The 24904-nt window shown below is 42.0% G+C and overlaps 1 protein-coding gene across 1 annotated transcript in view; it reads left to right on the forward strand.

Annotated features, from left to right (window-relative positions):
* AFF1 (ALF transcription elongation factor 1) overlaps nt 1–24904 on the forward strand; it is a 195309-nt gene that overhangs the window by 158425 nt on the left and 11980 nt on the right. Inside the window, 8 exon segments of the mRNA XM_032800227.2 lie at nt 3313–3367; nt 3491–3528; nt 6175–6331; nt 8990–9898; nt 14053–14150; nt 18284–18542; nt 20086–20177; nt 21431–21494. Coding sequence (XP_032656118.1) covers nt 3313–3367; nt 3491–3528; nt 6175–6331; nt 8990–9898; nt 14053–14150; nt 18284–18542; nt 20086–20177; nt 21431–21494 — 1672 coding nt within the window.

A 24904-nucleotide genomic window follows, 5' to 3' on the forward strand; every position in this document is an offset into this window, starting at 1 on the left:
CTTCTCCTTCACAGAGTAGTTTTTGTTGTACAACTTAAATGCTGAAGAGCCAAATTTCATTAGGATTTATTTTCATTACCAAAGACTTAAAAAGTGGCTGATTTCAATAACAGCTATGCTCTGGTACACAAGAACTCCTGTTTGATTGTATGGCTTGTATTTTTTGTGGGGATTGCAGGAAGTTCAATCTTTAATATAATGGCTTTACGGGTACTCAGATAGCTTGTTTGACTTGGGTGGGAGGTGTCCTAGAAAGGTGGCTTTCAAAAGTGCAAAAATGCCTTTGGGGGGGCAGGTCTTTAACCCTATTTCCTGACTCCTGAAAACTAACTGTACTTTCCAATGGTGTAACCGAAGGTGCTTGTGTTCTATGCTAAAAGAATGGAGAAGGGTGATTTGTTAACACTCCTTTTAAAGGAAACTGTAAAAGCAGAACAAGCAACACAAATAAACAAAACCTTCAAAACTATCACTTGAGTCTATTCCCTGCTCACTCCCTATGCATAATTCTCCATTGCTGTTAATGGCAGCAACATGCTCATACATTTAAGGGAAAGGCGTAGCTTTTCTCATTACCTTTAGAATTATGGTCATTTAATTTGGTGCTTGAAAAACCTCATGTGCTCTGAGAGGAATCATGGTTTGCTATTCTACCATGACTGCCAACTGCTGCTTCACTGTTAAAATAGATCTTATCTGACTGACCAGGCAATTTCTCCTGCAGTTTCATTTGGATTTGGAGTTCACCGCTTCCTGTCCTAAACTACTGTTTAGTGTGTGTTTGTTGTTAAACAGCTGCCAAGTTCCACAGCCCAGTTGGTCATATTTCAGTGGTTTAGAAATGATTTGTGAAAGTGTATTTGTATCCGTGCTTGCCGAGTGCTTTGGTATAAAGGGCATTTTGTAAATTTGAGATTACTTCTTGCTTATTTGTCTAACGGGGGGGATGGTATCTGAAAAGAAGACATTGCTCAGTTTTTATTTAAGCTTTTACTGTAGTGTATTCACAGCATTTTAATATCAAACTGCTTTAAGTCTTTAAAGGTGACCTACAAAGAATTTTTTAAAAGTTGGACTTCTTTGCCCCCTTTTATTATAATTATTTATATTTTTATTAATATGGCACCTAGAAGAGACATTGTCATGGACCAGGATCACATTATGCTAGCTCTGTACAAACTAAAATGAATGCCTAACAGGATTTTTCAAAACTCTATTGAGAAATATCAGGAATGTCAAGTTTATATTTCCTGGGTTTTGCTGGAGGACTTCCTGGAGGTCCCAGAGAAATTTTACCCTGAGTTCTCACACCTTAAAAAGGTAGAGGTGTTGGTGCGTTAGCAGAATAATCATTTCTCCCAAATAATTGTTCAACATTAGTTTGAACAGGTATTTAAAACAAAGGATGCTTTTTACACTGGCTGAATAAAAATTCCTTTCACTCTCATCATTTCACTAGTTCTCTGGTTGCCGTACTCCATCTCAGAGTAGCTAAGACTTGAATTTGTAGTCTTATGAGTTAGGAGGATTTTTTTGGTCTATAGACTTTCAGGCTGCCTTCATACATCAGAAAGAAGAAAAAAACGCAGTGGGACTCGAGCTGTTTTTTGCCCTCCTTTTCAAGGCACTGTTTTCTTCTTAATGCTCTGAGACAACTGGAAGAGTCTTACTCTGTGATAGTCATCTACATATTTCTGAGTAAGTTATGACCAAATTCTGTTCTTGGATGCATGCACATTCTCTGCTCCAGTGACATCAGAGCAGAATTTGTCTATTAGAGTTTCTCTTTATTGCACTAAATGTTACATTGCCTAATGTAATGTGCAGGAGAATGACATCCTGCTATGTAGAAGAGGAAGAAGTTTGTGGGGGAGAAGGGGGTTTCAGTTTATACTTGGGATTGGTTTGGGGATTCTTGATTTGAAGACTTCAGCTGCAAAAAGAAAACCTATGTGATAATGGAAGTAATCACAATCCAAGAAAAACAATGTGAATGCCCATACATTGCTTCTAATGCCTGCAAAACACTTTGGGTATGGGTACACTTGCAGCTGTACAGTGCTGGGAGTTACAGCTGTCTTCGTACAGCTGTGTAGGGAAAGCACTGCAGTGTGGCCACACTGATAGCTACCAGCGCTGCAGTGTGGCCACATTTGCAGCATTTGCAGCGCTGTTCGGAGTGGCTGAACAGGCATTCTGGGATACCTCTGAATACCTCTGGAGGCCAATTACAGCACTTTTGGTGGCCACACTGGCGGAGCAGCGCTGCATCACCAATGCTGCAATCGTTATACCCCAGGCAGAGCAGGAGTACAGCCAGTGCTGCAGCCAGGGAGATGCAGCGCTGTTTGTGCCTTGCAAGTGTGGATGGTGAGTAAGTTGCAGCACTGTAAACCCACCACCAGCACTGCAACTCTCTAGTGTAGCCAAGCCCTTTGCTATTCTATGAGGAGGCATCACGGCCTAGTGGATAGAGCACTTGACTGGAGTTTAGGAAATCTGCGTTCTGTGCTGCCACGGAGTCAGGGTCCTGCACCTCCCACTTCCTGCGATTCACCGTGACTCATCCAGCCAGCTGTAAAACAGATTTATTAGATGACAGGAACACAGTGCAAAACAGAGTTTGTTGGTACAGACAACAGGACCCCCTCAGTCGTGTCCATCTTGGGGACAGGGAGCTTAGACCCCAACTGGGCCTCCCTCCCCAGCCAGCTCCAAACTAAAACCTCCTCCAGCAGTCTCACCCAGCCTCTCCCCTGGCTTCTCCTCCACCCTTTGTCTGGTTTCCTGGGCAAAGGTGTCACCTGGTCTCAACCCCCTTCCTGGGCTCAGGTTACATGCTCAGGTATAGTCCCTCAAGTGAAGTCACGCTCTGATATCCCCATCACCAATGCAGACAGTCCCAGTAAAACTCCCACACAATATTCCCAGATCAATCTATCCCACTTCCTACTCCGTCACACATGCCTAGCTCTGCCAATAGCTTGCTGGGTGACCTTGGACAAGTCACTTCTCCCCTGTGCCTCAGTTTCCTCACCTGTGATATGGGCACAATGCTACTGACCTCCTTTGTAAATACTTTGAGATGTGTAAGATGTAAGAGCTAAGTAATATATTATTAAATTCTGCTCAGTTGATAATAACATTTAATACTAGAATGATTTAAATCTTGGAACAAAATCCCGATGGTTTTTTGAAGTATGGTGTTAGAACTAGAAATGCAACTTTGGAAGGATCAAGCTTTGTAATTAGAGTCTGCCTTTTTAAAACATGTCTATTTATATGTCCTTCCTGGGTTTTTTTGTCTTTCAGAATGCTACAAGATGACCTCCAGCTCAGCGATAGTGAAGACAGTGATGATGATCGGGTCAGTTTTGGACATTTCATATTGTACTACACACACAGAAATACCTTTAAATCAATGTGATCTGTTTTAAGCTCTTTAACCTAACCTCCTTCCTCCCCCTCTCTTTTTTCTTTAAACTCTTAGGTCTCTGAAAAGCCACCTCCCTCATCTGCTCCTCCAAGGTACCGTTTGTTCCAAAACTGCTAACTAGAGCAACAGGAAGGAAAATGTGCCTGATATTTTGTACTCAGCAGTGAATGGGGGAGGATGGAGGATATTTTGATTTTTGTAGATCCTCAGTTGATGTGAATTGAAGTAGCTTCATGGAATTAAAATAAGCAGTTTTGCCAATATGCCCTGGCTGAGGCCCTGGCCCTTAGTACTTTATACAGTTGAATGAGCGAGCAAATTAAATGGCAAAGGGAGAAGTACTGACTGACTGACTACCATATTCTGGAAGTTTAATTCATTGGTTGCAGTGCTTAGCCAGGTTTAGCTGATGTTTTTAGGTTCATTGCTGATTGCTCACACTCCTTGTTACAGCTTTCACTGAAGTCAAGAAATATTTGAAGCCTTTGAATAAATATAAATTAATCTGGTTGCTGTTTTTGTTCTAGTGTGGTGTAAAAGTCATTGGTCAAAAGGCAACTAATTAAAGTGATCATGCAAGTCAGAGGAGAAACTCATCTAATATGGAAAGTTAGGAGAATGTATTGTCCTCGTGTGCTCTTTGAGATAGATGTTTGTATATGCATGTATGCAATGTATAATACAAATGACTCAAGCTCAAGTTATGGAAAGAGTTTTTCATTGTGGTCAGTGGACAAAGGTATGAAGTTGTTGGGGCCAAATGCTACTCAGTGGATCTCCTGTGGATAATAATAGGAGGTTTGTACTGAGCTCAAGAGTAGAAACATGGTCCTTATGAAATAACAGACCTTTCAGTTGTTAGAGTTTTTACTGCTTTCAATGGAGGCAAAGATGGCATTTTCAGGACTTCTTCTATTTCTGTCATTCGGCTTACTTTGCCACTTGCATGTGCATTTTGCTCAATTTGTGTGCATAGTTGCAGTAACTGCATATGATAAATACACATATGTTAATGCATCTATATTACATGAGGTGTTTCAGGGAGATTTCCAAAAGCACAAATGAGTCATCTGCCTAACTCTCATTGATTTTTTTTTTAACCATTTGTGCTTTTAAAACTCAACAATCATCATTAAGAGCTTCAGAATTAACATTCAGCTCAGATGAATAGAGATATTTCTAAGCTTTTCTCAAGCTGCTGTTTTAGGCTAACACAGTGTGTGTGGGGGAATGGGGGTAGAGGGTGAGGAGGGTATGCCTGTAAGGTCATCTTTGCAACTATAAGGATTGAGAACTTGGCCAGAGTGCCTAATGTTAAAGCACCAATTAATTGATTTGATTTTTTTTTCAAAAGTGTGCACCTGCAGCTGTCATAGACTCAGTGAGAGATGAGGGTGCCCAGCACCACTGAAAATCAGTCTGCGTCTTTAGATGCCTAAATTTGGACTTAGGTGTCTAACATTGATACAGGTCTGAAAATTGGCCTTAATTTTTTTTTTTTTAAGTGAAAACAACATTTCCTTTTTGTCTTGGGGCTGGATAAATAGGTCAAGGGTTTACACTTCTAACTCTCCCTGCCCCTATAGACCAATGTGTGTTTAGTTTCCTACTTGAGCTGCTATTATGTGCAATACCACATTGGCAAGTAATGTGTACATCTGATTTTAAGTCACTAAGACTTAAGTCACTGAAACTGAAAAGTACAGCAAAGGGATAAACTAGACCTCAAGTTCCTTCAGCTCCTCCTGATGTGATAGCTGAACATTGCTGATACAATCTGTTAAGCAGCTAGTCAGCAGCAGTGTTCAAGGTGGAATGCATAGGCATATGATTTAAAAAAAAGCTCAGAACTCTTTCAAATGGAGACAGCTTAAATATAGACCACATTTTTGGCCTGTTAACTATATTCTTCAAGCAAAGAATAATGGTCTACGAAGTCAGACTTATACAAGGGCATGACAATTTTTGGCAGTGATAATCAATTTGCTTCTGGGAGAGCACTTAAAATGTAGCTTTCTGTCAGTATGAGTCTGGATCACCAAAAACTGACTGCGACTCATGCAAACGTATCGGTGTTGACATGGGAGTTTTCTTAAGTTAACACCATGATTTTGATTTTAAATCCCTTTCCAAAACATGCATTGTGCTTATAAGTCCCAACTCCCACTGAATTTAGTATATTTCTGTTTTGAAGCAGTCTTCAGAGGTGAGCTCTGATGGGATGGGTGTTCTGGGGGTAGTATGCCACTTCAGCATGGCAGTTCAACTAGGTAATGCTTCTGATGAAAAGGAAACCGAAGGAGGCAAATCAGCGAAGAGAGGGGTGTGTGGGTGTGTTGGTGTGTGTGTGTGTGTGTGTGTAAAACCTTTTTAGGAAAACTAATTTTCTCTTGTACTTTTTTAGCTATTTAACTGACATCTGTCATTCCCATTAAGTATTGGTCTTTCAGAAAACTAGACTTGAAAATCTCCAGTGACAGTTTTTACTTTTGCCATATAAACAGAGCTTCCCAACCTGTTATGGTACCAGGTGAAACTTTGCTCACAGGTTTATCTGGCTCAGGGGAGAGTTTATTTTGAGCCATTACCTCTCTTTTATGGTATGGTAATGAATTCTCTTTGCCTTCTCACCAGTGCCAAAATGTAAGTTGTTTTAATTCCGAATGTTGTCATGTCAATGAAAATATAAAACCTTCACCCATACTGCTTTCTAATTTTATCTCCTGATGGCCTTGCAGTGCCTCACAATCACAGCCTGAGAGTGTGGCATCAGCACATTCCAGCAGTGCAGAGTCAGGGAGCACCAGTGATTCAGACAGCTCTTCAGATTCGGAGAGTGAGAGCAGTTCAAGTGACAGCGAAGCAAATGAGCCACCGAGAACTTCTACGTCTGAGGTACTGTGTGGTGAACGTATGGGAGGTGGCGAGGCTTAACGAAGCCTACCGCCTCTGACTCTTCACTGACCGAATACCAAAATAGTTACAGGGAAGCAGCCTTGAGATAAAGCGTCCTCCTCCTTTATGTGCAGGTTCTTATAAACCCCACGCCACTTCCATGAACTTTCTCACTTGCTGTTTAACAAGCTCTGAAAGTCAAATAGCCCTTGGTAACAGGATAATTGGGCTTTGGAAAGAATGTTTCAAAATGCTTGCACGATTGGTGCTCTCTCTTCCCCATTTCAAGTATGGCCTTCAGTGTTCCTCGGAGAAATGGGCCAGGACCAAACCCACAGCATCCAAACTTTCGGCAGTTTGGGTCAGTGTTTGACTTCAATGTTTCAGGCTCATCTTTGTGTACGTAATTATTATGGATCCTTTATTTGAGATCTGTTTTATGATGAAATCCGTTTTTTTGCTATTTAAAGCAAGGTGGTTCTGTCTTAGAATAGTGCATTTCTTTCTGAAATCGAATGGCAGCTGTGTTTGATGAGGTGAAACCTCTCTCTTAGATTTCGTCTGAAATGATCAGACCTGTAGGACATCTCCATTAGAATGTGCCTGGGCTCACTGCTGTTGAGTTTGGCTTGCTTTTCTGCCCTACTGGTGCTTTGGAAGCCTTATTGACCTCGTTGGGAAAACAAGTTAACAAAACTCAAGATAATGCTTCATAGTTTCATAATCAAGACCAGATGCGTTTTTCAAATTGTTTCTGAAACGAAAATATATTTTCCAAGTCCCTGTTAAGTGTTAGGCGCAGTGCTGTGCTCGGTGCAACGTGTCACTAGAGCACTTTCTTTCTCCATCAGTGGTGTGGTGGGGGAAAGGGAAGCTACAAAATGTTTCCAAATTAGCAGAATGGTGTAAAATGGTATCCGTGGGCTACATTTCTGGTCATACGTGCAGATTCATCAGCACTTAATGCATCAGTCAGGGTATAGCAATTTAAATTTTCTTCTGTTCTCCCCAACCCTCTTCCATCCTGTAATCAAAATTTTCTCCTATAACAAGTGTAGGAGCACATGTATAGAAAGATTATTTGCACACAGGCAAACTGAGGTTTACTGGCACAAAAAGCTTGGGAATCTTGAAAAACAAATACTTGTCCACCCTATTCCCAACATACACCTCCATTCCCATTTGTCAGACCAATTTGTGTGATTGCAGATTTCATTTGAGTAAAGTTCAGATAAAATTCAGATGTGGTGTGAAGGAAATAAATATTATGCTTTTGTTCCTATATATAAACCTAGCTGTCTTGTCTTGAGATTAATAGGTGATGGGAAAGAGAACTACCTAGCTAATTTCCATTGAATGTTATGTCCTTTTCTTGCTATATTTCATCCTTTCAGCAGCTCCTAAAGTAAACTTTAGAGCAAGGTTCTTGGAACATTTTACTTACTGAATACATACAGAAAATTTCATCACAGACAAAAGTTATTGCTTAAAACTTGCTGGGAGTGGTTGCTTTTTATTTTATGGTCTCTTGCAACCTTTAGTAAGGTAGTGTTTGGCAATGAAAATATGTAGGAAAGCACGAACCACAAATAACAGCTGGCAGTAGCAGGGATGCATAAAAAGCATCAAAGAGAACCCAACAATCTGGGGACACTCTTACGCTTATGGGTCCAATTTTCAAGTGAAGTCTTCACTGAAATTTTTTTTTAAAAAAAAATCCTTTACTCAAGCTAAAATGTTAACGAAGATAAGGCAGTTGAGCCAAAGACTATGGCAGAGCCTGGGGGTTAATACTGCCTACTAACTCATAATAAATCTGCAAGTTAGCTAATTTGAGTTTGAAAACCCACCTTTTTATGTGTGTTTGCAGTGAAGATGTGTTTCCCCAGTACAAATCAGACTTAAACACAGAGAATCTGGCTAGTGAGGATCACCTAGTCTAGGGGAATCCTCCAGGACTGCTATTCTCTGGCGTAAGGACATGGCTGGAAAAAAAAGGAACGTGGCTGTGGCCATCTCTGTGCTCTGTGGATTCCCAGCTGCTGGAATGCACCTGAAGGTCATTTGGCAGCAGAAGAGTTTAGAGTGGGCCTGTGGGAATAATGCCCTCAATTTGCCCTTAATTTGACACACATTCCCGTGCCAAAGGTTCCCCCCCCCCCACTATCTTTCACTCTAACCTCAGTTCCAGTCCATAGATACAAAATAGCTCTCTGTGTCCTAATAGAGGTGAGAAATAACTTCCACTGTAGTTGAAGAGTGCTTTAACGACACAAGCGAGTTATATTTCACAGTCACTATCCTAACTCTCATTGGATCAGCAGCCCTGGGTAATCAGCCAAGAATGTCTGCTTCTGGCACAGGGCAACCCAGGGCCAAACTTCCATGCAGAATGAAAGATCTCTTACTGATACAAAGATGAAGCTTGTCTGAGACCAGGAGTCTGATATGAATAGTCAGATAAGCCCTGTGCAAAAGAGAGGACTTTTTGTTTTGATGTTCAAAAGCTTCTCAGTGTCACTTCTCTCTTAAGTTCTTATACTTCCTATGCCTTTGATAGTAGGGGTAAAATTTCATGGGGTTTGGTAGCATCTAATATGTCAGGCATCAGAAAAATCCATAGATATAACTCTCATAAAACTTTTTTTTTCTTTACAGCCTGACCCACCAACATCAAATAAATGGCAGCTGGACAACTGGCTAACCAAGGTGAACCAACCAGCAGCACCAAATGAGAATCTCAGTGAGGTTGTCCATAGACATGATCATCAGGAGAGCAAGGGGCAAGGGAAAAGCAGCAGCAGCTCTCATGAACGTTCTGAATCAAATGAGTTGCACTCCAAAAACTCAAGCAAAATAACCAGGGCTCCCCAGGCGGTACATCTTCCCAGCAAACAGACCTGCCAGAAGTCTCCCACGCGCACTGAGGAGCCCTCTCAGAGGCCCACAGTTGGTACCAAGAAGCCCAGCAAGGTCCCACTACAGGAGGCTCACAGGGGAAGTCTGAAAGTGGAAAGTGAGCCTGGTCCATATGGGGTTAAAGACCAGTCTTCCAGAGACAAGCCAAAAGTAAAAACGAAAGGGAGGCCAAAATCCAGAGATAAAAAAGAATTGAAACCAACGGTGCAAGAGCCCTTGGAAAAGAAAAAGCACAAGAGCTCACACCAAGCTAAAGCATTTTTGGACCCTAAGCCTGTGAAAGACATTGTGGCTGGCAGTGCCCCAGAACATTTTCCCCTCAGCCCTGTAGCTCAGAGCCAGAAGCCTGCCACCCCCACCAGGACTAGTGGCAAAAAGCCTGCCGTTGTGGTCAGAGAGGACTTCCATAGAGACAAACTTCTCTTGCCTATCAGGGATAAGACATTGTTATCGCCCCTGAGGGATTTCCCAGTCCCTCATGCTCTTGTGGTTAAAATTGAGCTGTGTCTCCTTTCAAGAATTCCACAACCACCTGGGAAAGGGAGTCGCCAGAAGAAACTTGAGGGTAAAGAACTCTCGAGTGTGAGGAAGCAGGATTTGGAAAAGAAAAGCACAGAAACTCCTAACAAGTCTCTCAAAAAGAGAAAGGTGAGAGGGAATGGTGCGTTCTTACAATGGGAGCAGTGTTGTTCAATGGGCAGGGAATGTGGAGGTGGGGGAGAAATTTTAATAACGTTTCAACGTTGTTTCCATTTCACAGGGTTCAGAATGAGCCCATTTTTCATCCCCTCCCTCAAATAATCAAATTTAATATACAATTTGATTATCAGAACAGTTATTAAATATTTTTATTTATCTAAAACCAGTTGTTCAACACATTAATAATGTCAGTAACTGTTCAGGAATGTTCTTGTGTTTTAAAAAGTCACAAAAATATCAGAAAGCTTTTAGCAAAATGTAGTGTTGTCAAAAAAAGGCCATTTTTTCAGGAAAAAAATCTTTCTAGTTAAAAAATATTTCAACCAGCTCTAGGACTGTGTAATCTCCGATTTTGCTGTTTCTCTAGATTGCTCCTTCTTTTTCAATTAATTGAATTTAGCCAAAGGAACACTTGAAAGTAGAGGAGGCTACAGTGCCTTTTTGCTACAAGTAGCATGGTATTTGAAATGCTTCCCTTGCTGTGCATTCATCTGTATAAACCATTCAATATCAGTTGCAGGAGAGCACCACTATCTTCTGTTGTAGGGATGCCCTCAGTGAGAACTGTTTCAGTTCAGCAGAGACGGGTGTCTTAGGTGTTGTCTGCACCCAAAAGTTGTAGAACCTCAGAGTTACAAACACTCCGGGAATGGAGGTTGTTCATAACTCTGAAATGTTCATGATGCTGAACACAACGCTATGGTTGTTCTTTTAAGAGTTTACATCTGAACATTGACTTACTACAGATTTGGAATTCTATTATGCAGAAGAAAAATGCTGCTTTAAGCCATCTTAATTTAAATGAAACAAGCACGGAGAGTTTCCTTACCTTGTCAATTCTGTTTTTCAAATCTTTCCCTTTATATTTTTTTAGTAGTTTCCGTTTAACACAGTACTGAACTGTACTTGCTTTTTTGGGGGGTCTCCTGCTGCCTGATTGGGTGCTTCTGGTTCCAAATGAGGTTGGTTGGTCAGGTCGTAACTCAGAGGTTCTACTCTACCATACCCTCCCCCTGGCAAAACCCCACCTCAAGGATGCAGTTATATTGGTATAAAGATGCTAATGCCGCTGTGGCTTATTTCTATGTAGGAAGGGGAATAGCTATGCCCATACCAAACCTTTATACTGGTATAACTGCATCCACATTAGGATTTGTAGTTGTATAACTATGTGGGGGAAAGAAATCATATATCTAACTGAAATGATTATACCAGTACAAAATCTGTGTGTAGACCTAGCCTTGAGACCAGCTTCTTCTAGGCTGGTCTGTTCAAAAGGGGACCTGTTTTCTTTGTTAAATGAATTGAAGTGTTCTGACAGCCACACTAGCAGCTGTAGGGGCCTAAAAAGCACAGAGAAAATTAACCCTCAGTGCTGTACTTCTGCTCCATAACCTGCACTGAAATACAAACAATCGATAATATAAAATACACAGTTATTCTGCAGAGAGCTGGGACTGAAAACCTGGTCCTTTCGTACAAAAGGAAATGCTTCTGTCACTTGAGCTCAAGGATCGTTCCTTCAGCTGAAGTAGTGGGTCCTTTAAGTTCTCCGAGTGCCTGCTCCTAGAGGATAACGTTACGCACTGGCTCATATATACACAGTCAGTACATTACAATATGCACAATGAGTTCACATGGTGAGTATTCTCATCATGGTTACATCAGGGCCTATTCCCAGCTCTTCCTAATTCTTCAGGAAACACCAGATGGTTTGCTCTCAACTGGTGGGAGAATAGCAATATTTTTATGTTGTTGGGCAGAGAATTAGCTGCTTTTTTTTTTTTTTTTTTGAGAGGAAGGGGCCATCGAACACAGGGCATTTTCCCCTATTTTGCTAAGGAATGGTGGAGAAACTTGAGAACCCAGAAGTCTGTACTGTGGGAAAGTGAGAGAGAACTCCAGTTGTGAAAGATAAGTCTGTCTTTTCCTCTCTGTCACCAGGAGAGCAGAGAGATGAGTGACCTGACTCTCGAGAAGACCTTCAGGGACAGGAGTCTGTAACTTATTTGAAGAGGGGAAAAAAATGGCCTTTTGTAACTTTTTACTGAATTTATTGGAGCCAGGTTGAAAAATTAACTGTCACTGTCTTGCTGGGGAAATTGCACACGCCTCCACAGCAGGGGTGGGCAAACTACGGCCTGGGGGCCGCATCCAGCTCTTCAGACATTTTAATCCAGCCCTCAAGTTCCTGCTGGGGAGTGGGATCTGGGGCTTGCCCCACTCTGGCACTCCAGACGGGGGCTTGCCCCGCTCCACGCAGCTCCTAGAAGCAGCGGCATGTCCTCACTCTGGCTCCTATGCATGGGTTCAGCCCAGGGGCTCCACAGCTCTCATTGGCTGGGAACCATGACCAATGGGAGCTGCAGGGATGGCACTTTCAGACAGGGCATCGTGCAGAGCTACCTGGCTGCACCTGCACATAGGACCTGGAGTGGGGACATGCCGCTGCTTCCGGGAGCTGCTTGAGGTAAGCACTGCCTGGAGCCTGCACCCCTGACCCCCTCCCGCAAGCCTACCCCCTGACCCAGCCCTGATCCCCCCCCTCCTGCCCTCTGAACCCCTTGGTCCCACCCCAGAGTACCCTCCTGCACTGCTAACCACTCATCCCCAGCCTCACTCTAGAGCCTGTACCCCCAACCGGAACACTCCCCCGCCCTCCCCCCCACGCCAACCCCTGCCCCAGACTGGGACCCCCTCCTGCACCCAGAACTCCTCATTTCTGGCCCCACCCCTGAGCCTACATCCCCAGCCGGAGCCCTCACCCCCTCCTGCATCCCAACCCCCAATTTCATGAGCATTCATGGCCCGCCATACAATTTCCATACCCAGATATGGCCCTCGGGCCAAAAAGTTTGTCCACCCCTGCTCTACAATATGAAAGTCTGCAGGCTTCAAACTGAATTCAATTTTAATATTGTTTCGGAGACACACATCTCCATTGGGAATAGTGAAGGGGAAAACAACCCAGTTACTTTCAAGATGGAACTTGATAAATTCATGAATGGGATTATATGATGGTGTGGGACTTTCTAGTACCATGTCTTTTGTTCCTTTGCCTATATACCAATTCAGTGGAGTGAATTTGTTTTTTTCCCTTCAGGAAAACAAATCCTCTGGTCTCTCAGTTAAGGAGTTTGACAGACTGGGTGCTAGGTGATCTAAAGACACTTTCTTTAAAGCTCTTGTAAGGCCACCAGCTCTTATGAAGTGTCCAATCCTGTGAGGTACTGCACATCTTTTGAAGTCAATGAGAGTTGAGGGCAACTGGTACCTCACAAGATTGAACCCTTGATGAAATGATGCCTTCACCTTTTTAGTGAGAATCTCTTCACATGAGTGTGGTTGGTACCAACTGCTACATGGGCTGAGCAGATTGATTAACTCATTCAAATTTTGCAGTATTTCTATATTAAAATAGTTTAAGTTTTTCACCCAGTTGATAATTAAACAAATATGCGCACACAATTTCCACAGATCTTGTAATACATTTTTAAAGTCTTACTTAACCCGCTCTCTCTGTATATCTCTTCACTGAGAAGCGGATATTATTTTAGAGCGTATAGGCAGTTGTTCCAAACATTTTTTCCCCTGTACCTTATTCCTGTTGAAATGACCTTGGGGCAATCTGTGTGGTTTAATTCTTCCGTGTGCTTTATTTTCCTTTTTGGCAAGTGAGACATATCACAAAACACAATTCGTTATCATTAATGACATTGCTAGAAGGAATTTTTATATGCTTTATATTGCTCTGTATGATTCATATTCATTAGCAACAAAACACCAAGAGCTGATTTAGAAATTCTTGCTGTCACGAGCGTAAGTCATAAAATAGTTTACCTTTTTCTTTTGGGGTGTTGGTGGGGGGTAAGTATTTCCACTCCATCCACCAGAATCAATCTCTTCTAGCAAAACAAGACAAAATGTCATTTAGAATTCTTTTCAGGGAAGCTGATGTTTAGATTAATCAGCTGTGTTCTGCATTTGCATGTTGTTGTTTTTAGTATTTTTGTGTTAACATTAAGAAATCAAATTTAGCTATGTTGGCCTGCACTTTTACCTGTGTATGTAGTGTCTAAGTGGTGGTGATTTGCTTTCAATAGGGAGAAGTGGAGAAAGAGCCTGATAAGAAGAAAATCAAGTTGGAGAAAGAAACCAAATCATTGTTGTCTTCAAGTCACAAAGACTCCAGTAAAATGAAGTGAGTATAGAGTGGCGAGATGCCAGAAAAATGCGTGAACTTGAGCTTTTTTAAAAAAAGGTTTTGGTGAGGAGCAGTTTCCCCTTGTCTTCCTGCAGGTATGGTATTGCTTAATGTGATATATATGCTATCTGAAATGTAATATGGTGCAAATTTATCTTTACAACTTAGTGCCAACAACATATGCACATACCTTTAAAAATCTGGACCTGAGCCCTTTGGGATATCTCAGGATGTTTTGTTTATCTTTTCCTTGCTATCCTTAGTTCCTTCCCACCACCTTTCAGCCTCTGCAGTCATTTTTGTTTTTTAGAAGCTGTGCATGAACAGTTTATACTAATACTCAGAGAAATTTTTATTGTCTGGATTGCAGTGCTTTACAAACCATTAAGGCATATAAACCCTCTGTGAGGTGGGATGGTACTGAATCCATTTTACTGAGGCAGAAAGCAATTAAGTAACTTACGCAAGATCACACATGGGAGTTGGGTACAGCAGGACAGAGAACCCCGAAACTGTGATTGCCAGTCCCCTGATTGACCAATAGCTCTGTCCTGAGCAGGGCCGGCTTTACAGTTTTCGCTGCCCCAAGCAGCGCGCCAAATTGCCGTCGCGGGGGGCAGGGGCAGTCCATGTGACCTTAGGGCGGCAGGTGCATTTCCACGGCGGTGGCAATTCGGCAGCAGCTTCTATGTTTAGCGGAAGCCGCCGTGGACAGCTAAACATAGAAGCTGCCACCGAATTGCCTCCACTGTGGAAACGCGCCTGCCACCCTAGGGGCATAGTGGCACACAGACTGCCCCTGGCGCCCACGGCAGCAATTAAGCACACTGCTTGGGGGCAAAAAGACAGGGACTGCCACCCCTTGCAGATTGCCGCCCCAAGCACCAGCTTGGAATGCTGGTGCCTAGAGCCGGCCCTGGTCCTGATTGGGGAGGCATCTGGCATGTTATGAACTGTCTTTGCACTCTAAGACTCCAGTCAAGCAAAGGACTTAAGCACATGCTTAACTTTAAGCACATGATTTCTATGGAACTACTAACATGTTTGAAGTTAACATGGTTAAAGTTAAGTGTGTGCTTCAGTGCTTTTTAGGATCAGGGTGTAAGTGGCTCACCTAACTGCTGCCTTGTCTAACTTTTCCTGCTTAGAAGAATATCGTGAAGGTTGTGATAAAGAACTTGGTCATCTAGCAGCTTCAGATTTCCTTGATGTCTCTGGTTCCTGCACTGGTTTTGATATGGAGACCATATTTGTCTTGTTAGTTGGTGATCACCTAATGATGGGCAAAAATCAGATGTTACTGATATTAGATCAGATAATAGATCTGTCAGCTGTCTTTGATACCGCTAACTGTGCGGTTTTGGCAACTTGCTTACAGAACCTAGTTGTGTAGACAGTGTCTGTTTTGAGTAGTCCTACTCTTTCCTGTCCAAGAGGTCACAGCTAGTGGTGTTGGATGATTGAACATGCGTTCTAAGTGCCTTCTGGGTTCTGAAGTTCTCTGTTCTGTCACCCTTTGCATATGTGAGGCTGCTGAGGAGACAGTGGGAAGATGTGGCCTGTGCTGTCTTCACTATGCAGATGACATGCAACTTCGTGGCTTTAATCACACTCAGATGGTGCAGAGTCCTTGCTTTTCTCAGTGCGTTGCCAAGATTGGGACTTGGATGAGAATAGACTAGCCAAAACTTTATCCAGAGAACAGATGTGCTTTTTGGTTTGGAAGTTGTTCCTACTTCCATTATTAGGGCAATTTGTCTCCATCTTTTATCCAGAACGTTCACAATTTTGGGGTGTCTTTTGTACCATGATTATTCCGGGAGTCCCAGCTGGCATTAGTATCCAACAATGTTGTCTTCCCTCAGCATCCAGCATTATAGCTGCAACATTTCTTTTAGATTTGCCAAAGTTATCCATGCCTTTGTAACTCCTCAACAAAATGGTTGCAATGCACTTTGCATGAGTGTAGATGACTTGTATGCTACAACTAGTGCAGCATGCAGCTACCTATATGCTTGGCTGCATCAGCTGGAGAGGGCATATAAAACCAGATCTGCCGCAGCTGAAGCGATGTCCTATTACTTTGAATTGAACCAAAAGTAATTGACTTTGGTGTATAAATGTCTTCATGGCATGGGTCTAGCGATCTGAGCAGGCAGCCTGTCTGCAGGGAAAACTCTAAGGCAATTGATACTGGGTGAGGTCTTTGTGCTTGACAGTCCCTATGTTTAAATGTCTGGGTGTTCACAGGAGGGCGTTATTAGTGGAAGGCCTTCAGTTCTGGAATGTTCTTCTGCCTTGGGCCCAACAAGAGCTGGAGTTTCTTTAGGGCAGGGATTCTCAAACTTCATTGCACCGTGACCCTCTTCTGACAACAAAAATTACTACACAACCCCAGGAGGCTGAGCCAAAGCTTGAGCCCACCTGAACCAGGCGGGGTGTGGGGCCCAAAGCCGAAGCTCAAGTGCTTCAGCCCCAGGTGGGGGTGGCCAGTAACCTCTGCCACCCTGGGTTTGGGCCCCAGGTGGTGAGGCTCAGGCTTTGGCCCCAGGTGATGAGGCTCAGGCTTCAGCCCCAGGAAGTCTAACATCAGCCTAAAATGGAGTCACGACAACCCACAGTTTGTGAACTTCTGCTTTAGGGTTGAATGGGTTGTTTTTTCATTTATTTTGGTGTTTTCTTTTGGACTTCAGTCAGTAAAGATCATGAGGGCAGATTCCCTGTTCCACTCAGGTGCCTTGTACCATTTTGACAGCCGAAAGAAGCTGCAATGGTAGTGGCCAGTTAAATGAGGTTTAACGAAGAGGTACACCACTGCCACAGTTCGCTGATTTTAAATCTGGCCTGTGATGATGAGAGACTCTGTAAACTGATGGTAACTAGGGCTGGCCCAAAGATAAGAATTCTGTTTTCCAAAAAATCTGTGACATTTGTGTCCATTCGCATTGGAATGAAAATGAGACCTCATGAAATTTTTCACCAAAACCAAAAAAACACCACCTCAGAATGGCCAGTAATTGGACCCAGTGCCTGATTCAGGGCGGGGACTCCAACCTGGGTCTCACATTCTAGGTGAGTGCTCTGACCATCAGGCTACAGAGTCAATCTCTCTCTCTGTCTCCGTCCTGAACCTCAGAAACCATCGGATCAGTGTTTGCTTTGATGAAGTAACATTCTGCAATGGAAAAATGTTTTGTCCAAATGTCCCAAACTAGTACTAGTGGTAACCTCACTCTCTAACCTACAGAACAAAACTGGTACATCCGTGTCCCTTGAACAGTGGTTTCTATCTCAGCAGTTCTGTGCAAGCTAATTTAACTGGCAAGTCTTCACTTCTGCTTAATTTTATGAAAGTATATGATCTGAGGTCATGAGGAATTCTATCTGATGCTAGGGACAAAGAGTGCATTCTGCAAAATAAGAAAGAAGGCCAGTGCTGTGATAAACCACTTTGAAAAAACAACATGCTGTGGTAGCTTTTACCATTCCCGATGTCCTTTCTCAGAGATTCTAGTCTCTCATAAATCCACAAAGAAGGAAGAAATGGAAAGGTGGCTATGTTGCAAGGTGTTGTGAAGGACAAGACTATAACAGAGTTCAAAAAAAAAACCTAGATAAATTCATGGAGGATAAGTCCATCAATGGCTATTAGCCAGGGTGGGCAGAGATGGTGTCCCTAGCCTCTCTTTGCCAGAAGTTGGTAATGGATGACAAAGTTCTGTTCATTCCCTCTGGGACACCTGGAATTGGCCACTGACAGAAAACAGGATGCTGGACTAGATGGACCTTTTGGTCTGACCCAGTATGGCTGTTCTTATGTTCGCTCTTCTTAAATCCCAAGTCATTTAGCTGTAAATTTTTCCTCTAATAACAAACCTGAAATTTTGTCTTTATTGCTGCTTCAAATCTGATTTTCCTGCATGTTGTTGACAGTTGAGGACACGCATTCTAAATCTCCAGAAAGTCCCTAAAGTTTCCTCTTGCTTTTGATGGATTCTTTTTTTAATTAGTCATCTCACATTTCCAGCTGAATAAACAGAATCGTTACATCATGTAATTCACTATTTTTTTAAAGCTCTGTATTATATACCATGGCCACCCTAAATGTTAAGTTCATTTTCCATCTCCAGAGTATCCAAATTTCCATCCGAGACACTGAAGAAGGAGCTCCTGCTACCACCACCGTTGCCACCAATGTCTACTGCGCAGTCTACCCAGAAGCCAGCCAAGATGGCACAAAAGAGACACAAGGGCGAGAGCAGCACCTGCAGCCAGCTGCCTGACACAAATAACCGAACTGCCAAGAGCAAGAGCAACCACAAGGATTCTTCATCCTCCAAGCACAGGAAAGTGGAGGGGAAGCATTCTGAACATTCTAAAAGCAACAAAGTAGGTGTAAGTTGTTAATGGCAGAGCTTTTCATTCTAGCAGTGAGTGTTCTACAATTTCCTTCAGCAACGTTATTCTCTTTTCCTTCATGTTTTTAAAGTACAAGGCATTTGAATGAGTGACACTATATGGTTTTAGACAGGTTTTTTTTTTTCCCTTTGTTCCTGTGAGTCTGTCTAGCAAAATCTCACTGACCAAAAATCAGCATGTTCTCCCCAATGGTAGAAAAGCAGAGACTAGGGTGAGGTTTCTGATTACTAAGACATCATTGTTTATTACAAAGTACCCTACTTGTTTGTTGTTTGCAATGATTTGTATGTTGTTAAAACTCCAGATAACAAAATAAAGTAGCGATTGTGCCGCAGCGTCTTTGCTTTTTCAGTATGTTTGCTAATTGTACTTGATAATTTACAAAAGCACTAATTTGTAATACTTTAAGTTATTTATATGACTTGTTAAGATTTTGCTGTTCCAGAAAAAAATTCCTTTGAGGCAGGACATCTGCTGGTCGAGGCTAAGCTATCCAGCAACTTCTGTTGTGCAGCAGGGGCCTGAGCCCCCAGTGAAGTCAACTGGAGTCTTTCCATTGGCTTCATTGGACTTTGTAACCAGCCCTAGGTGATCTGTGCTGTTAAAGGTAGTTTAACTTGATGCTTTCCATAAAGTTTCCCATCTGCCTTCACCCTGCTAGTAAGCAAATAATCAGGAGGATGTACAAATGTAAAAGATGACGCTTGGGTTATAGGATCACATTCTCAGTCCTGGCCTTGGTTCTGAGCAGGCACATTTGCAGGCACAATAGTTGCATATGCAAGTCAGCCTGTTTAAAAAACAATTTTTTTTGTTTGACTTGAGCTCCCTTTAAAAAGCAGACCCCTGTTATTGAATAGGACCTGGGTTTGTGCTAATATGTATTATTTCTAAAATTGTTTCACAGTAGAGTTGATGAGCCTTGTGGCTAGTACTGGATGTTTTCAGGTTATGAAACCCAGTTCTGTTGCCATTTTTGTTTGGATGGATATATGTAATCCGAGCTTTGTTCATTTGTTGGTTTCTAGAGGGTGTGGGCAGTTGCACTAGCCAGCTTCAAATGTCTGTTTTATAATTCTGCTTTTCTGGAATTTCAGCAAGTAACTTAAATTCAGCAACTGTTGCCTCATACCCAAGGTTAAGCTAGCAATGGGTCTGTGTGAATAACACAGAGCAGATCTTATTTGTACCGAGAAAACAGGGTTGTTATCAGTCTTAGTGCTCTCTTAGCTCACTATACCATTGTCCTGCTAAATACATCTCTTGTTCCAGTAGCAAGGGAAACCTGTTACTTAATTTCTTCCCCTCAGGAAAAGTTCACATTGTGCTGAAGATTACAAGCAGTAATATAAGAAGGCAAGTTTCCTCCTCCTTTACAAAAAGAGAGAGAAAAGAGAATATATTCTAAGACTAAACAACCATTTTCTTTTTTAATTTGGAAACCCAAAGCTTTTAAAACTGCTTTTGATTACAAATTCCTTGACCAGTTCTTCTCTGCATGATGACTTCCCAGGGACCTTCAGGAGATGTTAAAAACCCTTTCCCGGTGCCTTCTTTGCCAAATGGTACCTCCAAGCCAAGGAGACCTCAAATCAAGTTTGAAAAGTAAGGTTTTTCTTTATATCCTCCTCCTCCTCCTTCACACTGATCATGTCATCTTCACTGTCCTTTGAGTGCCTTAACTTTGTGCAAAACAAACTTCTTGCTCTCAATTTCAAGACTCTCTGCACAGTGATACCCCTGTGTGAATCTCTGTTCTCACTGCCTCCTTGAGTTGTACCCTTCTCGCAGTCACATCTCCTGGGCAGTTATTATAGTTCCCCTTGTCTTTAAGACTTACTTTCCTTGTATACACATGATCTCCCTCTTTTCATTCAGATCTCTTCTTAAAACATTCTTCTTTCATGGGGCCAATGTGTGGTAACCCAGCAGAGACTTGCCCTGTTTTTTATTTAAAAAAAAATTATTATTTTTTTTGCTCCCATTTTCTAACTGCTCTAGTGTGGAGGAAAGCCAATGTAGAAATTACGCATCGTTTGGCAAGGAAATCACCCTTCTTGATAAGTGCCTTTGTGTGCATCAGTGAACATTGTTTTTATTTGGCTGAATTATGAGACTTTGAAAATGTCACTTTACTCATGAGCAGTGAGATTAGTGCGCTTTTTAGTTCAGGCTGAGAGTAGTCTGTGCAGAGCCCTGCTTATTTCTCTGTTAGTTTTATGAGTACACAGTGAGCTGTACACACTTTGTACAACAAATACATTAGTCCAATGCATGGAGGTGTACGTGGACAGAAGTATGCTTTATAAAATGTGCACTGAATAAGGCAGGTTCTATAAGAGCCTCTACCTCATTCACTGTATATTTTGCATCCAAATGAGTTTAATGGACCCTGTTTAGAATAGTGAATGGTACTACAAAGTGTTGCACATGTAAACCGAAGACTGTAGAATAATGTGTGCTGTATTATATTTGAGAAGCAAGACAAGATAATGCAATTAAATTAATGCATATGCACAGGAAGGCTGAGCTAAACTCACCCTTGCTATAGAAACTAGAATTTTCTGACTTTAGAGTATCCAGGAGCGCAACCTGAACATTCTTCTAATGTAGCTTTCTTTTGATGGAATACAGACCATCCTGTCTGTTAGAGTTAGACTGTAAGCTCTTTAAGCAGGAACTTGACCTCTGAGCATTGCCAAACAGCCTGACCGTATTCAGTTGGTGGTGACTGTAATTGTCTAAGTCATCAGAGTAGCAGCCCATACAGCAGTTACAGGGTCCTGGTGATGTGATGTTAAAATTGATATTACTCTATCTTTTTGTTTTGTCTGTCCTCTCCCTCACTTCTATTTCAGACAACATCCGATGGAGTATCACATAGAGGAGGCCAAAAGACTGAAGCACAAAGCTGACACAATGGTAAGTCTGGGCCTTGTGCTGGAAGTGTTAAAAAGTTTTCTAAATAAACCTGTGGCTTGCTTATGAAGGTGCACTTTTTGCACATGTGCTGGATCACAGAATAAAAGCTTTGTTCTTTCCTTCCCACCTAGCCTTCTGTATCTATTGGTCAAGGTACAACCTACTCCTCTTGGGACACATGCCAAGAAATCCTGTCTCACAGGATCAGGGGGGTCAAAATAGATTAATCCTGTGTCATATCCAGTTGTCACATTCAGATCTAGTACACACAGGAATATGGACAAGATTTGTTCATGTTATTCCCAGTTAAATGAAGATCTCTAAATATTTTTTTAGGCTTGTATCCACTAAAGGCTGAGCGATGTCCAGTTTAGGTCTTTTGACCTGATCTAGAAGTGAGTCTCACAAAACAGAATTCAAAGTTGATTTGACCATTTTCATCCCATACACATTATACAGGTTTAGCAGGTCTGTTTGCTTTGCAAAACTGTCACAAAGTCCTTGAAAGATGGAACAGATTGAAGTCATTTTAAGACAGTCTACTGTCAGAAAATATAATTATGCTTCTCATAAACAAGATTGAAAATGAGTTCTGTAACTGTGATTATCTGGATTTCTCACAGGTGTGGTTGGCTTAATAACATGCATAATTAAACATACTTTTTGTTCATTGCTATGGTATAATCAGGTAATAGGAGCATTTATCCTCTGTAATGTATCTGTAAAATCAAAACTCAGGGATTTATTTGTTTGTAATTTTTAGATGCTTTTGCTAAAATAGACAAACTGGTGGACTCTAGCTAGTTTTTCATCTCTGGAGATTCTTTATTAAAAAAACGCTACATAGACCACAAGTGCAAATGGCCTAGCTTCTATCCTAACTCTAATTTCTTCCTACTTGAAAAATAATGCTGAGATTTTATAAAGCTCCCTAAAGGATCTGGCACCATTTAAATTAAATGGAAACTGACCATCCAAATCCCCAGATGTTTTTTGCCCTATCCCTGGCTCTAGCTAATGCTTTTAAGGCCTGGGTATTTACTCTTGTTGTCAATTATTGCAAAAGTCCCATTGAATTCAATGCTGCAAGATCAGACCCTTAGTCCCTTACTTTCTCTGCACCAGTTCCAATTTGTGTGTATATTATTTATGCCTTTTAATTATTTTATTCGAGCCATAGAACTTTTGCACCTAAAAATTAAATAGTGGAGTGGAGGGAAGATGGGGGAATAAGAAACGGATTAAGAAGAAAACAGATTGGGTTAATTATCCAGCTATTAGTTGGTTACGCATGCAGTCTGACATAGCGTATCACTTCCTGTTGCCTTTTCAGTTTTACTCTGTCCTCTTAAAAATTGCTGTTGTATGGTAAAATTATATATTATATGCGGTTCAACCCTTCTATCCTTTATATGTCATGTTTCCCTTCATATTGTGGAAAGTCGCTGAACATTCTAGCAAGTGCTATGCACTTCGGTAGATGTACTGTAAAACGCATGAAAATAATTGCACACTATAAGAGAGGATGAAATAAATATTTGACACAGACGCGCATTTTGTGTGTGTGTGTATGTGTGTTGAAAGCACTGCTTGTGGTGTAAGGTCCATTATTGCCAACATCAAGTGCTCAAAAATCACGAGGCTGGCACTTAAAAATAATGATTGACTTAAATTTATTTTGTAAAATGTAATATTTTTGGTTTCTCTTTATTTCCTCCTAGTTTTCAAGCATTTAGGGTGTGTTCACTACACGTTTTCAAGCTTTTCTCTACAATCATGAGGCCTAGAAATTTACTTTTAAAAAAACTTAAAGCTGAGATTCTCAATCTCTTGATTCCAACAGCTTAGGGGTATTAAGACCATTCCAATATCTTGAATTTCACAATGGAACAGCAAGAAGGAGAGCGGAGTTGGAGATCTGACAGCATGGGTCTATGTAATAATTTAAGAATATTGATATGTAACCTAGTTAATGAGAGAGACTGTATAGCTTATATTGGGGTAGTGAAATGTTTATTATATGCCTATAATGTTCAAATTCAGCGAGATCTATGCTGGAAGACAACACAATTGCTTCACAGGGCTGGTCTACACTGAGGGGGGGATCGATCTAAGATGCGCAACTTCAGCTACGTGAATAGCGTAGCTGAAGTCGAAGCATCTTAGGTCGATTTACCTCTTGTCCTCACAGCGCGGGATCGACGTCCGCGGCTCCCCCTGTCGACTCTGCTACCGCCTTTCTCGCTGGTGGAGTTCCAGAGTCGACGGGAGCATGTTCGGGGATCGATATATCACGTCTAGGTGAGACGCGATATCTATCCCCAAGAAATCGATCGCTACCTGCCGATATGGCGGGTAGTTTAGACGTACCCTCAGTTACCAACACCCAGGCACACCCTTGAGAGAATGGGGCATGCTGTTAGCTTCAGGGATCCTGTACCCTGTTTTCAACAAGTTGCAAGCCGTGTTTTGCCAAACCTGGGAGCCTGGAGATCAAAATTCTAAGCAGTTGAAAAGCCCTTCTTAGGAAAAGAAGCTCCATTGTCAGAAGCTGTTGAGGGAGACAGGCTGACACACACAGATTCTGCAGAGGGGTTTGTCTGAAGGACATTCCCAGTTCCAGGGGATGGTAAGATTTAGGGAAAAGCTGGTATGTGTACAGACTGGTTTATTGTTATTTAAGGCAGTTTCCCTCTGAAATACTTGTTCTCTAATAAATAATACTTTACATTGAGAAGGATGTCTAGTCTCTGGTTACCACTGCCATTGTCTCTGAAGGGAATAGAATCACAGGGTCTAGGCAGAAGTGAGACCTGCTGAGGTAGATCATAGAGAACTGCACCATAGAGTGGAAGAATCTCATGATTCTGCCTTCAGAGAGATGGTGGTGTGAGGTCCGAGACCTGAGTGAGATGCCCCCAAGAGACCCATTAGAATAGGAACTGACACAGGATGAGAGGAGGTAGGAGGAAACTGGGATAGTGATGCAAAGCAGTTGTAAACCTATTTCAATTGTCCAGTATGCTCCAGTTGCTTTGTGTTGCTCCAGAGTAGCAAAAGTAGTCAGATTTCTCCAGTGATTATGCCCATAACATTGAAGAAAATACTTCATAAAATAGCATTTTCTTTGGGTTTCTTGTCTACAGAAATTGTAATTGTAATTCAGTTTTTAATTGAAAAAGAAACCAAGGCAATTCCTAGGAGGGAAATAATCTGTTAAAATGAAGTTAAAGTTGTCAGTACTGCCCTGACAAAGTTCCTCCTCTACTTTGGTGGGTCCTGCGCTTATTGGCGGATTTGTTCACCTCAGTGATCTTCCCCTCTTGTGGAACCCACAGTCTGGGTCAGCTCCTCCTGTGTCTGGTCAGGAGTTGGGAGGTTTGGGGGGAACCCAGGCCCGCCCTCTACTC

The sequence above is a fragment of the Chelonoidis abingdonii genome, chromosome 5 (genome assembly GCF_003597395.2).
Source record: "Chelonoidis abingdonii isolate Lonesome George chromosome 5, CheloAbing_2.0, whole genome shotgun sequence".
NCBI lineage: Eukaryota > Metazoa > Chordata > Testudines > Testudinidae > Chelonoidis > Chelonoidis abingdonii.